This window comes from Macaca mulatta, chromosome 10, assembly GCF_049350105.2.
Source record: "Macaca mulatta isolate MMU2019108-1 chromosome 10, T2T-MMU8v2.0, whole genome shotgun sequence".
NCBI classification, from domain to species: Eukaryota; Metazoa; Chordata; class Mammalia; order Primates; family Cercopithecidae; genus Macaca; species Macaca mulatta.
The window spans coordinates 27,972,295-27,985,860 of NC_133415.1; the positions used below are offsets into that span (position 1 = coordinate 27,972,295).

Consider the following 13,566-nt stretch of genomic DNA (forward strand, 5'->3'; position numbering starts at 1 on the left):
GTTTGTAAACCTGTTTCGAAACCACTCGCTTATGTCATGAAGATAAAACGTTTTCACTCCAGAGTGTCTTCACTGCAGCCTTGGCCTTAGTCGGGCAGGGAGCATCCCAGGGGTGGGCCGCCCTGTGAGCACTCCAGGTGAGGAAGCGGCTCCAGGGAGCCATTGGTGGTCCACTGTCAGGTATTCCAGCAGGGCCAGTGGGTACGTGAGCGGGCCGGGGCCGGGACACTAGCAGGTGCTGTGAAGACATGTTGGTCTCAAAACGTTTTAGGAATGCTGCGATGCTCTGCCATCTGCCGTGGGTGTGTCGCCATAATCATCTTCCATGCAGCCCGAGTGGCGGGTGGTGGTCCCAGCTCCCACTCCCCTCTGGGGCTTTCACCGCTTGCTTCCCAGAGCACATCCATCCCATAGCACTTCATCCTGGCAGCCAGTGTGCTAGAGCTCATGTGCATGTCCCTGCTCCTGGTGGCCTGCGTGTGCCTGGGGCTTGCTAGTTGAGCCGCCCAACACTAGTGAAACTAGTGGGCTTTGGGTCACGGCAGCTCTGTGCAGGGTGAAAGGGTGCTTTTCAGACACTCTGGGGGCTCTGCAGGAAACACTCCCATGGAGACATTTGGGTATGGTCACAGCATGTCCTTTGGCAGGTGGCGAAACTGCTTCCCACGTGGCAATGGCGCCTTGTAGAGAGCTGCCCTGGGCCTGGGTGTGTCTGTGAGCACGTGCGCGATGCTTCGTAGTCTGTGCTGTTTGTTTGTGTCTGTAGGTGCTGCTGTGGTTTTGTCCACTGCGGGAAAGTAGTGGTTCTTTTAATGCAGGAGCCGGAGCTTCTTTTTGATCCGCTGCTATGACATTTCTACTCACTTGCTTAAAACAGTTTCCTTTTTGTTCCCCCTCCTCCCCCAGCAGAGCATCAGTCGCTAACACAGTGAGTCCCCAGCTTTGCTTCCCCCTCCGCAAGTCCCTGGGCTAAGTCTTGGGAGATACCTTCCCCATAAGTGATTGATTTCTCCAGGAGAAGCCAGACTGGGCCCACAGACAGGTAGCTCTTGACGGAGGTTCCCCGGAAGAGCGAGGGGTCGAGCTGCCTAGAATCTGTCCTGCTTTCCAGGCAGCCCATCTGGACCGGCTCGGGGATAGAAATTCGGGTTTGGTGTGAAGCAGCTCTTTCCAACTCTCTGGGCTCTTGTTTTAAAAGAAAAGCATTCTTCATCTCTCATTCCATCTCCCCACCTCGCATCGTGTTGTGGATTGTGGTGGTGTCAGACCTCTTCCCACTGGGGTGTTACTCTGGGGCCTTTCTTTTCCCGAGTGAGGACCAAGGTGTCCCCGCTGGTCGTGCTGTATTGTAGTTGCTGGTGCTGCCCTGAGCACTACCCTCTGCCCCTGAGCCAGTGCGCCTGGGGCAGATTAGTCTAAATCAGTCCCTTTGGAGGCTCTACCCAGCAGGACTTGTAAGTAAAGCACTCAGTCCAGATTGCCCTTTTGGAAGAGGCCAGCATTCGGTAGTAGTGAGTTTGACACCTTGCTTTTCCCACCTCCCGCATGCGAGGACCTTGATGTGCTGCATCCACTTGGCTGGCTGCTGTGTGCCACCGCCACCAGCAGAGTGACCCAGTGATGTCTGTCTGTTACAGATCACGGATACACAACTCTAGCCACCAGTGTGACCCTGTTAAAAGCCTCGGAAGTGGAAGAGATTCTGGACGGCAACGATGAGAAGTACAAGGCTGTGTCCATCAGCACAGAGCCCCCCACCTACCTCAGGTAATGCGTTCCTGGCCAAGGCATCTCTGGGGACATCTGTGGGGTCTTTTCTCAGACTCAAGAACTGGTTGGGTTGAAGTTAAATTGAAACACCTTTTTTTTTTTTTTTTTTTGAGATGGAGTCTTGTTCTTGTTGCCCAGGCTGGAGTGCAGTGGCACGATCTCGGCTCACTGCAACCTCTGCCTCCCAGGTTCAAATGATTCTCCTGCTTCAGCCTCCCAAGTAGCTGGGATTACAGGTACCTGCCACCACACCTGGCTAATTTTTTTTTTTTTGAGATGGAGTTTCACTCTTGTTGCCCAGGCTGGAGTGCAGTGGCATGATCTCAGCTCACTGCAACCTCCACCTCCCGGGTTGAAGCGATTCTCCTGCCTCAGCCTCCCGAATAGCTGAGATTATAGGCATACGCCACCATGCCCAGCTAATTTTGTATTTTTGGTAGAGATGGGGGTCTCTCCATGTTGGTCAGGCTGTTCTCGAACCCGACCTCAGGTGATCCGCCCGCCTCGGCCTCCCAAAGTGCTAGGATTACAGGTGTGAGCCACCACGCCTGGTCCTAATTTTTGGATTGAAACACTTTTTAACCGTTCCCTCTGTTTTTGTACATTTTCTTAGCCAGATTTCTAAGTTTCTTCTGTATCATTGAAATTTGTAAGAAACGTAAGCCAAGTCCTGGATTCCAGGGAACAGTTATGAATGCTTGGAAAGCGGGACTCTGCGAGGCACAGTGGCTTACGCATGTAATCCCAGCACTTTGGGAGGCCGAGGCATTGCTTGAGGCCAGGAGTTCAAAACCAGCCTGGGGCAACACAGCAAGACCTCATCTCTTAAAAAACAAATAAGTGGGACCAATTTGTCAGAAAAATTAGTGACTCACATAAACTCACAAAAGAAACAACAATAGATTTGAATGTATAAAAACTTAGAACCTGGTTGGGAGTGGTGGTTCACGCCTATAATCCCAGCACTTTGGTAGACCGAGGCGGGCAGATCACCTGAGGTCGGGAGTTCGAGACCAGCCTGACCAACATGGAGAAACCCTGTCTCTACTAAAAATACAGAATTAGCCAGGTGTGGTGGCGCATGCCTGTAATCTAAGCTACTCAGGAGCCTGAGGCAGGAGAATTGCTTGAACCCGAGAGGTGGAGATTGCAGTGAGCCAAGATCGCACCATTGTACTCCAGCCTGGGCAACAAGAGCGAAACTCCATCTCAAACAAAACAAAACAAAACAAAACTTAGAACCTTTAGAAGAGTATTTATAGGCCGGGCGCGGTGGCTCAAGCCTGTAATCCCAGCACTTTGGGAGGCCGAGACGGGCGGATCACGAGGTCAGGAGATCGAGACCATCCTGACTAACACAGTGAAACCCCGTCTCTACTAAAAATACAAAAACTTAGCCGGGCGAGGTGGCAGGCGCCTGTAGTCCCAGCTACTCAGGAGGCTGAGGCGGGAGAATGGCGTAAACCCAGGAGGCGGAGCTTGCAGTGAGCTGAGATCTGGCCACTGCACTCCAGCCTGGGTGACAGAGCGAGACTCCGTCTCAAAAAAAAAAAAAAAAAAAAAAAAGAAGAGTATTTATAGTAACAATTAAAAAAGCAAGTAATTGGAAAGTTACAATGTTATATCTAGAATCTATACATCTAGATTTATACAACGAACTTGGATACCTCAACAAATAGATAAAAGATGGTCCATACCTTCAAGTACAAGGGAGTAAACAAACATGGAAAGAATTTGCCCTCGTGTAATTTCAAAAATTCCAACCATAAGACTGAGCATGGTGGCTTATGCCTGTAATCTCAGCACTTTGGGAAGTCAAGGCAGGAGGATCACCTGAGTCCAGGATTTGACTCTGTTGCCCAGGAGACCAGCCTGAGCAACATAGTGAGACCTTATCACTACTGAAGGTTAAAAAAATTAGCTGGGTGTGGTGATCACACCACTCTCCTCTAGCCTGGGTAACAGAACGATACCCTGTCTCTTAAAAAAAAAAAAATAGGCTAGGCATGGTGGCTCACGCCTGTAATCCCAGCACTTTGGGAGGCTGAGGCGGGCAGATCACCTGAGGTCAGGAGTTTGAGACCAGCCTGACCAACACAGTGAAGCCCCATCTCTACTGAACATACAAAATTGGCCGGGCATGGTGGCGCATGCCTGTAATCCCAGCTACTCAGGAAGGCTGAGGCAGGAGAATGGCGTGAACCTGGGAGGCGGAGCTTAACCCAGGAGGCAGAGGTTGCGGTGAGCCGAGATCGCACCATTGCTCTCCAGCCTGGGCAACAAGAGTGAAACTCTATCTCAAAAAAATAAATAAATAAGGCTGGGCGCAGTGGCTCACACTTGTAATTCCAGCACTTTGGGAGGCCGAGGTGGGTGGATCACGAGGTCAGGAGGTCGAGACCATCCTGACTAACATGGTGAAACCCTGTTTCTACTAAAAATACAAAAAAATTAGCCGGGCGTGGTGGCGGGCGCCTATAGTCCCAGCTACTCAGGAGGCTGAGGCAGGAGAATGGCGTGAACCTGGGAGGCGGAGCTTGCAGTGAGTCAAGATTGCGCCACTGCACTCCAGCCTGGGCGACAGAGTGAGACTCCGTCTCATAAATAAATAAATAAATAAATAAATAAAATAAATAAATATAAAAATTCCAAGCATAAAACAAAAAACTGGCAATGTAAGGAATTGGGGAAGGTGTGATGGAGCTGCGCTCATGTGTGCTGGAGGTGCTGGGATTACAGGTGTGAGCCACCGTGCCCAGCCAGGAGTGCCCTTTTTGTAAAGCATCCTGACATCAAACTTTTTTGTTCTCTGGCCCACTAATACCACCCCTAGGAATTTGTCCCAAAGAAATATTTTCAAAGAACAAAATGAATCAATAAACCCACTATATGTACAGAGATTCTTTGTAGCATTGTGAATAATACTGGAGAATATGGAGTCATTTAAGTACCCAGCCTCAAGGAAAGCCTAGGTTACTGACGGGTCAGCTACTTGAATAGACAAAGGTGTGACCCATACGTGGTGTAATTAAGTAGATTCTGCAGTGACCCGAGACGGGTCCTGTGGGTGAGACGTGCAGAATATAAGATTGTACCCATCTACCTTGTGCATTCAGCTCTCGAGAAAGTATGCATTTCTCTGCACAAAGCCCAAGGAGCATTAAGGAAGAAAAAGGATTATTGTTCAGAGTGATGTGGTTATGGAAAATCTTTTTTATGATTCCCCCCAAAGAAAGGTGGCACGCCTCCAGGCTGGCCAGTGTTACAGGCGTGTGCTTTGCAGATTCTTTTTCCCCCAAGGGATGTGGTAAGAACATAAGGATGGCTTGGCCTTCCCAGGGAAGTTGCAGAAGGAAATTGTGTGCATATGGATGGCACTTTAATTCTGCACACGTCAGCTGGGAATCTTTTATGGGGTGATAAAACAGTTTCTTGGTGATCATGACGTGAGGAACAGCTGCAGGAGTGGAATTCCATTGCCCTGGAGGTCAAGTCTTTAGGGGTGGGGGTTGGCAGAGGTTTGAAGGAAATAGCTTTGGCTGACTCCACATTACTCAGTCAGCCCAATAGGGGGACGGGCACCCTACCCATCCTGTCATTGGACAATTTGAGCAGAGGCTGGGTGCCCTCTCTCACGGATCCTGGGATTGCAATAGAAGGAAGGGTGTTTTTTCGTTTTGTTTTGTTTTTGAGATGGAGTTTCGCTTGTCACCCAGGCTGGAGTGAAGTGGCGGGATCTCAGCTCACTGCAACCTCCACCTCCTGGGTTCAAGTTATTCTCCTTCCTCAGCCTCCCTAGTAGCTGGGATTACAGGCACCTGGCACCACACCCAGCTAAATTTTCATAGTTTTAGTAGAGAAGGGCTTTCACCATGTTGGCCAGGCTGGTCTCAAACTCCTGACCTCAGGTGATCTGTCCACCTCGGCCTCCCAAAGTGCTGGGATTACAGGTGTGAGCCACCACACCTGGCTGGAAGATTGACTTTTATAACTTAGATTTGCAGATTCTGTGTATGGCTGAGCATGTTAGTCACACTCACTGTGTCTGGTGACACTTGCATTATCCACTTGGGTTGGTAGCTAGACCTGGAAATGAGAACTTGCTACTGAGATAGGGCAGGATAAGGGGGCAGGGGCTCAGCCCAGGCTCTAACATATCCATTCAGAAAGGAGGAGGTGGTCAAGAGCTGTGGTTTCCAAATACAGGCTCAGCTGCCTGGGAATCATCCATGGAAGCTGCAAAGAACCCATCTTCTTGGGCCCTTCCTCAGAGGTGGGAAGTCACTTCACCTGGGTGGGGCTCAGGAATGTGCTACTTAAAATTTTGCATTCTGGGGTCGGGTGTGGTGGCTGACACCTGTACTCTCGGCACTTTGGGAGGCCAAGGTGGGAGGATTGCTTGAGCCCAGGAGTTTGAGACCAGACTGGGCAACATAGTGAGACCCCCATCTCTATTAAAAAAAAATAAAATAAAATTGCACTCTGAGTCCGAGCGGCCAGGATTAGGAACCATGACCCAGATAGGCTGTAGAGGGGACCCCTGTCTTGCTGTCCCCTCTCTTAGTCCCTGCCCAAGCGGATTTCATGTTCCCCAAAATGGGTACTACAAAATCCTCCCTACCCCTACCAGCGATCAAGGGGTAGTCCTAGTCTCAGCATCAGACGTGTAAGTGACTCCCGCTTTAGAAGGGAAAAGAGTTAAAGGGCCCAGAGTCCAGGCAGGTCTTGGATATTGCTTCTGTCCCCCCACCCTCTGGAAAGGAGAAGGACCTTTGTGCTGTCTTCCCGGGTCCCTCCTTAGAGGGCACTGTCAAATGTTTGTCGGCTGGGCGCAGCGGCTCATGCCTGTAATCCCAGCACTTTGGGAGACCAAGGCGGGCGGATCACGAGGTCAGGAGATCGAGACCATCCTGGCTAACATGGTGAAACCCCGTCTCTACTAAAAATACAAAAAAATTAGCCGGGCGAGGTGGCAGGCGCCTGTAGTCCCAGCTACTCAGGAGGCTGAGGCAGGAGAATGGCGTGAACCCGAGAGGCAGACCTTGCAGTGAGCCGAGATGGCGCCACTGCGCTCCAGCCTGGGTGACAGAGCGCAACTCCGTCTCAAAAAAAAAAAGAAAAAAGAAAGAAACCTTTGTCATGACTTGCTCTGAACTGTTGAATAGTTATTGCGGAAGTGGTTGCGCAGGTGTTGGGGTTACACAGGGAAGTGACGCAGTCACTGCCTGCTCCTGCTCACAGCCTTGCCAGGGAAAATGGGAACGCACAGAGTACAGCAGGCACCCAAATGCTCTCATCTGTCTCACCCAGCCCTGGAGCCTTTGCCTTTGTTTAAAATAGCTTTTGGGGTGTGTGTGTGTGTGTGTGTGTGTGTATATATATATATATATATATTTTTTTTTTTTTTTAATTAAAGATAGGGTGTTGCCATCTCACCCAGGCTGGAGTGCAGTGGCTGATCTCGGCTCACTGCAACCTCCGCCTCCTGGGTTCAAGTGATTCTTATGCTTCAGCCTCCTGAGTAGCTGAATTATAGACGTGTGCCACCACATGCCTGGCTAATTTTTGTATTTTGGGTAGGGTTGAGGTTTCACCATGTTGGCCAGGCTGGTTTTGAACTCACCTTTTTTTTTTTTGAGACAGAGTTTCGCTCTTGTTGCCCAGGCTGGACTGCAGTGGCGTGATCTCGGCTCACTGCAACTTCTGCCTCCCAGGTTCAAGCGATTCTCCTGCCTCAGCCTCCTGAGTAGCTGAGATTACAGGTGCCTGCTACCACACCTGGCTAATTTTAGTAATTTTAGTAGAGACAGGGTTTCACCATGTTGGCCAGGCTGGTCTCGATCTCCTGACCTCAGGTGATCCACCCGCCTTGGCCTCCCAAAGTGCTGGGATTACAGGCATGAGCCACCGCGCCTGGCCTGGTTTCGAACTCTTGACCTCAGGTGGTCTGCCCACCTTGACCTCCCAAAGTGCCAGAGTTACAGGCATGAGCTGCTGCGCCTGGCGCTTTTGGTAAAAGTAACCTGGAATTTGGGAGAGAAGATCAAACTCTTCATGGGACATGGGTTATTTAAATTACTTTGGATGTCACCTCTGGAAGGTGTTTATCAACCCATCTTCTGACTTCTACTGCTCTGGAAGCTCGGAGGCCAGAGGCCTTGCCTAGTCCATCTCAGGATGGCTAGTATGTCTAAAATGACAGTCTGATCACGTCTCTTCCTTCAAAACCCTGGGGACTCCCAGCCATCTGCTGAGTAAAGCCATCTTCTCACGGAGCATGTGAGACCTGTGATCAGTCCCCTCCCTGGGGGCCCCCTCCCTGGACTGCCCCTCAGTCTCTCCTCCCTGCTGCTGCCTGTGCCCCTCCCCACAGTGAACCCTGACTTGGTGTCTAAGGCTCTGCTCTATTGTCCACCCCTTGTACAAGCCTCCCCCTTGTACCACTTCCCGCATCTCCAGGAAGTGCTTCTGTGGAGCCATGCCTGGCTCATAGTGCAGTACACCATGGCCGTGGGTTAGCAACTGACCTGCGTGCTGGGCTGTGTCTGGTGCCCCTCCATACCCTTGCCCTTGCTCAGGTGCCTCTAGCATCTGATGACAGCCTGGGGAGCAGGCTTCTGCAAAATCAGGTGCACAGACAACTCCCACGGGAGCCTCGAGCCTGACAGAGGTACAGTGGGCATCCCCTGAGCATGAGTTGATTCCTGGTGGGCAGGATCAGGCTCCTAGACTGACTGGGGGGACTTTTCTTGTATCTCCCCAGGGAACAGAAGGCCAAGAGGAACAGCCAGTGGGTACCCACCCTGCCCAACAGCTCCCACCACCTGGATGCCGTGCCATGCTCCACGACCATCAACAGGAACCGCATGGGCCGGGACAAGAAGAGAACCTTCCCCCTTTGGTGCGGATGTGTCGCTGCGCTCACCCTCTGCCCTGATTCTCCCTTAGTTCTCCAGCACATTTCAGTCCCCTCCTCCCCAGAAAAACACTGCTTTGACCTTGTGCTCCCCACAATGCTACAGTACCTCCTTCTCTTTGAACCACTGTGTTTCCCTGACCTCCAGGACATTGTCTGTAGCCTCTTTGGCTCTGTCTGCTGTCACCTTGCCGTGTCCTCCTCACCTCTCTGGCCCCTCAAGTGGAGTTACTCGGGGCGCGGTCCTTGTGCCCTTTCTCTGCCCTCAGTTTCACACGAGTGGGTCATAGCCAGTCTGACGGTTCACATGCCATCCACGTGATTCCCACCGCGCCACCACTTCCCAGAGGCTGCTGGAATAAACCACCACAAACTGGTGGCTGCCAGCAGTGCACAGTTCTTCCCTCACAGTTCGGGGGCCCAGGAGCCCAGATTTGGTTTCACTAGACCAGATGCATGTGTAGACAGGGCCGTGCTCCCTCCAGAGGCCCTCGGGGCGATTCGGTCCTTGCTGCTTCCGGCTTTGGGGGCTGCCACATTCCTGGGCCTGTGGCTGCCTCACTTCAGTCTCGGCCTCTGTGGTCACGTGGCCTTCTCTGCGTGAAATCTCCCTGTCTCTCTCTTAGAAGGACACTTGGTGATGTAATTTAGGGCCCTTCTGGTTAACCTCTCAGGATGTTTCACTTAATCGCATCTGCAAAGTTTCCTTTTTTGGCCATATGAGGTGACAGTTATAGGTTTTGGGGATTAGGCTGTAGATGTCTTCGGGGTCTGTTTTTTACCTCTGCAGCCCAGACTTCCTCAGCTGCCCTCACCCCCTCAGCCTCATGCTGCCTGAAGACTTCTCCATCTCGGCGCATGGAGATCCAGCCGTCTCCTTGCTCAGGCTGTAGCTTTCTTTCCCAAGGCCTGCCTTTTCCTCACACAGCAAGTCCAGTCTCTCCAAGGTCCCACCCGGGACTGCCTTGGCCAGCCCCCCACTGCTCTCCCTGGGGTCTCTAGCAGCCCCTGCCTCCCCTCCCTGTTGCCTTCTCAGCTCTGCAGCTGGTGTGTCCTCTGCTCCAGGCATATCGTGTCACCTCTCCACGCACAATCCTCCAGGCTCCCCATCACCCTCGGAGCAGAAGGAGGAGTTCTCACTGGGGTGCCAGGCCCAACCTGGCCTGGTGCTGCCACTGCCACACTCTGCCCCACTCACTCTGCCTCAGACCTGAGATCGCCCTCACTGCTGTCAGACCTCCCAGAGCTTCTGCCCAGCAGTTGCCTCTGCTAAGGTTTAGCCCGTTCTCCTTCCTCCCCTCTTTCCTTTCTTCTTTCTTTCCTTCCATCATTTCTCCTTCCCTCCTTCCCATCCTTCCCCCTCCTCCTTTTCCTTCTCTCTTCCTTCCCTCCATCTCCTCTTCCCATCCCTAGTTGACTGTCCCCTTCTCCCTTAGAGTGGCCACCCCTTTCCTCCAGCACCCCTACCCCTTTCCCTGTCTGTTTCCCAGCGCATTCATGCCTGGCACTCAGCTCGTTTCTCTCTCTCTTCCATCTGCCTCCCAAGATCGCGGGGGCCCTTCTCAGCCCTCTCCATGCTCCCAGACGCCCTTAGGTGTCCTCTGTCCTCCAGCTCCATCTCACCAACCTGCCTGCCCAACTCTTCCCTCTTTATCTTCCCAAAATACTCAACTCCATTGCTTGGAATCCTCCTGGGACTCCCTCAGGGCAGTGGCCAGTTTGTGTAGCCTGAGAGGAGAACTGTGGGTGCTTCGACACCCGCTAGCTTTGCAGCATCCCTGACCACTGCCCCCCATGGAATCTGTGCTCTGTGGTCTGTTTGTGCGTCCTCAGCAGTTCCTCCATTCACCTGCTTTGGCCTTACTGGAATATATCCTCTTCTAGAAATGCTATTCTGCTTGCCTACAGCCTTCTGTGAAAGTCCTGCCAAATTTCAGGCTTAAATATCCCTTCACAGGACATCTGGGTTTTGTTCCAGCACTGCCCGGGTCGATCCTATTGCAGACAGACTGGTGCTTGTCATTTATGGACCCACCTGTCCCCATTAGACCATGGCCCTGGGACCCCTGCTGCCTCAGCTGTTAGCTGATAAGTGACCATGTTCCCCAGATGGGTTTGCAGAGGCCTGCTGTGCAGAGAGGGAGGCTGAAAATTTGCATGCCTAGGGCCCTGGCACCCTCACTGACTGTTGCTTCCATTTCACTTTCAGCTTTGATGACCACGACCCAGCTGTGATCCACGAGAATGCATCTCAGCCCGAGGTGCTGGTCCCCATCCGGCTGGACATGGAGATCGATGGGCAGAAACTGCGAGACGCCTTCACCTGGAACATGAATGGTACAAGGCAGTCGGGCTTGGCTGGGCCTGGCCCCAGCCCCTGTGTGTTACGTGGGAACAGTCCCCTTTCCTACCAGCTGCCTGTCAGGCAGATTCTGGACCTGACATGCGGGACATCGGGGCATAGTTTTGGAGGGTGTGGGCTCTGGGTTCAGCCCTGGTTCTGTTGCTGTTCACTGTGGGTTGGGCATGTGAACTTCGGACTCCTTTCCCCATACTGAGGTTGGGGGGCCCAAGGGGCCTGGCATGGGAGGTGGCTGGTGTGCATAGCATGGATGATGATGACAATGCCACTTAGACCTAGTTCAGCCCCCGAGCCCTGCACACACCTGCCTTGGGTCCTGTCCACCACCCTGTTTCTGCTGTGTGAGGCTGCATGTGTGCCCCGTGCCTCTCTCCTCCCCTAACTGGTCATCTCTTTAGATATCCTCACTCTGTAAGTCCTGGGTCAGGTGCCATCTCTTCTGGCTCTTCCTGGGCTTCCAAAGCCTGAACAGAACTCAGTCTTTGTGCAGATGTAGACAGAAAGGTTAGAAGGGTATGCATCCCAAGTGTCTAGACTGCTTATCCCATCTGGGAGGGAGGATCATGCATGCATTTATTTTGCTATTTTTTTCTAAGTCTGTTAGAATGTATTTTTGTTATTTTATTTTATTATTACTGTTTTTTTAGATCTTGTTGAATACCAGGTTTTTTTGTTTTTTGTTTTTTAACTTAGTGTCTGTATCCTGCTGAATTTTTATAATGAACATACTCTTTATATTAAGACAAAATGCAGTGAATATCATCTTTATTTTATTTTACCTATTTTATTTTGTTTTTTTTTAAGAGACAGAGTCTCACTCTGTTGCCCAGGCTGGAGTGCAGTGATACTCTCATATCTCGCTGTAATCTTGAACTGCTGGGCTCAAGCATTCCTCCTGCCACAGCCTGCCAAATAGCTAGGAATACAGGCATGTTCCACTGTGCCGAGCGTTATTTTTAAATGGGTGAATGTTTAAAATCATCAGAATCTCACCACCCGAATAATATTTTCAGTTTTACCTTTTCTCTCTGTCAATTCCACATGCAAACATATTTAACACAGTTGTCACTATAGAGCAAGTCTTGTTTTATTTTTCTTCACTTGTCCTAAGTATCTTTCTGGTTTCTCTTTTTTTGTGGGGGGAGATGGAGTCTCACTCTGTCGCCCAGGCTGGAGTGCAGTGGCACGATCTCAGCTCACTGCAACCTCTACCTCCTAAGTTCAAGCGATTCTCCTGCCTCAGCCTCCTGAGTAGCTGGAACTACAGGCACCCGCCACCATGCCTGGCTAATTTTTGTATTTTTAGTAGAGATGGCGTTTCACCATGTTAGCCAGGCTGGTCTTGAACTGACCTGAGGTGATCCGCCTGCCATGGCCTCCCACACTGCTGGGATTACAGGCGTCAGCCACTGTACCCAGCCTCTTTCTGATTTCTTTAATCTTCAAACAGTGCAGCATTTTCTACTGGGTCGAGGTACCTTTGTTTGCTAAAACACCCTCTGCTGTAGACGTCTGCACGGCAGATAACATAGTTGCAACATTTTTCTCTCCGAAGGGATTTCCTAAGGGAGGAGAGTATGAGTGGTTGTGGCTGCCTTGAGCTTTCTGGAAGGATTAGGCTGCTTCCTTTGGTCATCCCCAGGCACTTGGCATGCTAGGCCTGAGTGCTAGGACTACCACTTGCTCACACTAGTGCCAGGCCTGAGTCCAAAGGCTTCTGCTTAGCCCTGAGAAGAATGCCTGAGAGCCATCTGCCGGGTGCCTGTCCCCTAGGTCCCACAGGTTAGCTGGTGAGCGGGGACGCCAGGGAGAGGAGACATGGGTGAGGGAGGACACTGGCAAGAGACTCCAGGAGGTTGTATTGAGTGTAGATGGGGACAGGTACAGTTCACTGGTCATGCCCCAGAACAGGGACAGGACAGCCCATGGGCACCAGGCCACCAGCGCTGCACAATGCCTTGGCAGTGTTATCTCTGCCAAGCTGCCTGCTTATCTCTGCTGGCCCGCATCAGAGTTATTTGTTAATTCTTGTCTCTCCCTCTCCATTTCAACCCTTTAAGGTCAGGGGCCTTGTTTTTCATTGCCGTTTTCTTTTGAGATGGAGTTTCGCTCTTATTGCCCAGGCTGGAGTGCAGTGGCACGATCTCAGCTCACCACAACCTCCACCTCCCAGGTTCAAGTGATTCTCCTGCCTCAGCCTCCCGAGTAGCTGGGATTACAGGCATGTGCCACCATGCCTGGCTAATTTTGTATTTTTAGTAGAGATGGGGTTTCACCATGTTGGTCAAAGTGGTCTTGAACTCCTGACCTCAGGTGATCCGACCCCCTCAGCCTCCCAGAGTGCTGGGATTACAGGTGTGAGCCACTGTGCCCGGCTGCTGTTTCTCTTAACATATCATCTAGCCCAGCATAGGAATTTAGTTGTTCACATTGGATCAGTCCATGCTCTGTCTCGTTACGTTTCTTTGGGCAACACATAGAAAGTTCCAGTTTGTTTATACCCCCACCCTGTTCCAAA

The 13,566-nt window shown here is 51.5% G+C and overlaps 1 protein-coding gene across 10 annotated transcripts in view; it reads left to right on the top strand.

Moving 5' to 3' along the window:
• SMARCB1 (SWI/SNF related, matrix associated, actin dependent regulator of chromatin, subfamily b, member 1) overlaps nt 1–13,566 on the top strand; it is a 42,785-nt gene that overhangs the window by 5,465 nt on the left and 23,754 nt on the right. For 8 of the 10 annotated variants that reach the window (XR_013398572.1, XR_013398571.1, XR_013398574.1 and 5 more), the window contains 3 exon segments: nt 1,638–1,767; nt 8,534–8,671; nt 10,896–11,023. Coding sequence is in view for 6 of the 10 variants with exons in the window: in XM_077948226.1 (XP_077804352.1) it covers nt 1,638–1,767; nt 8,534–8,671; nt 10,896–11,023 (396 nt within the window). In the remaining 4 variants the exon portion in view is untranslated. 10 annotated transcript variants of the gene reach the window in all.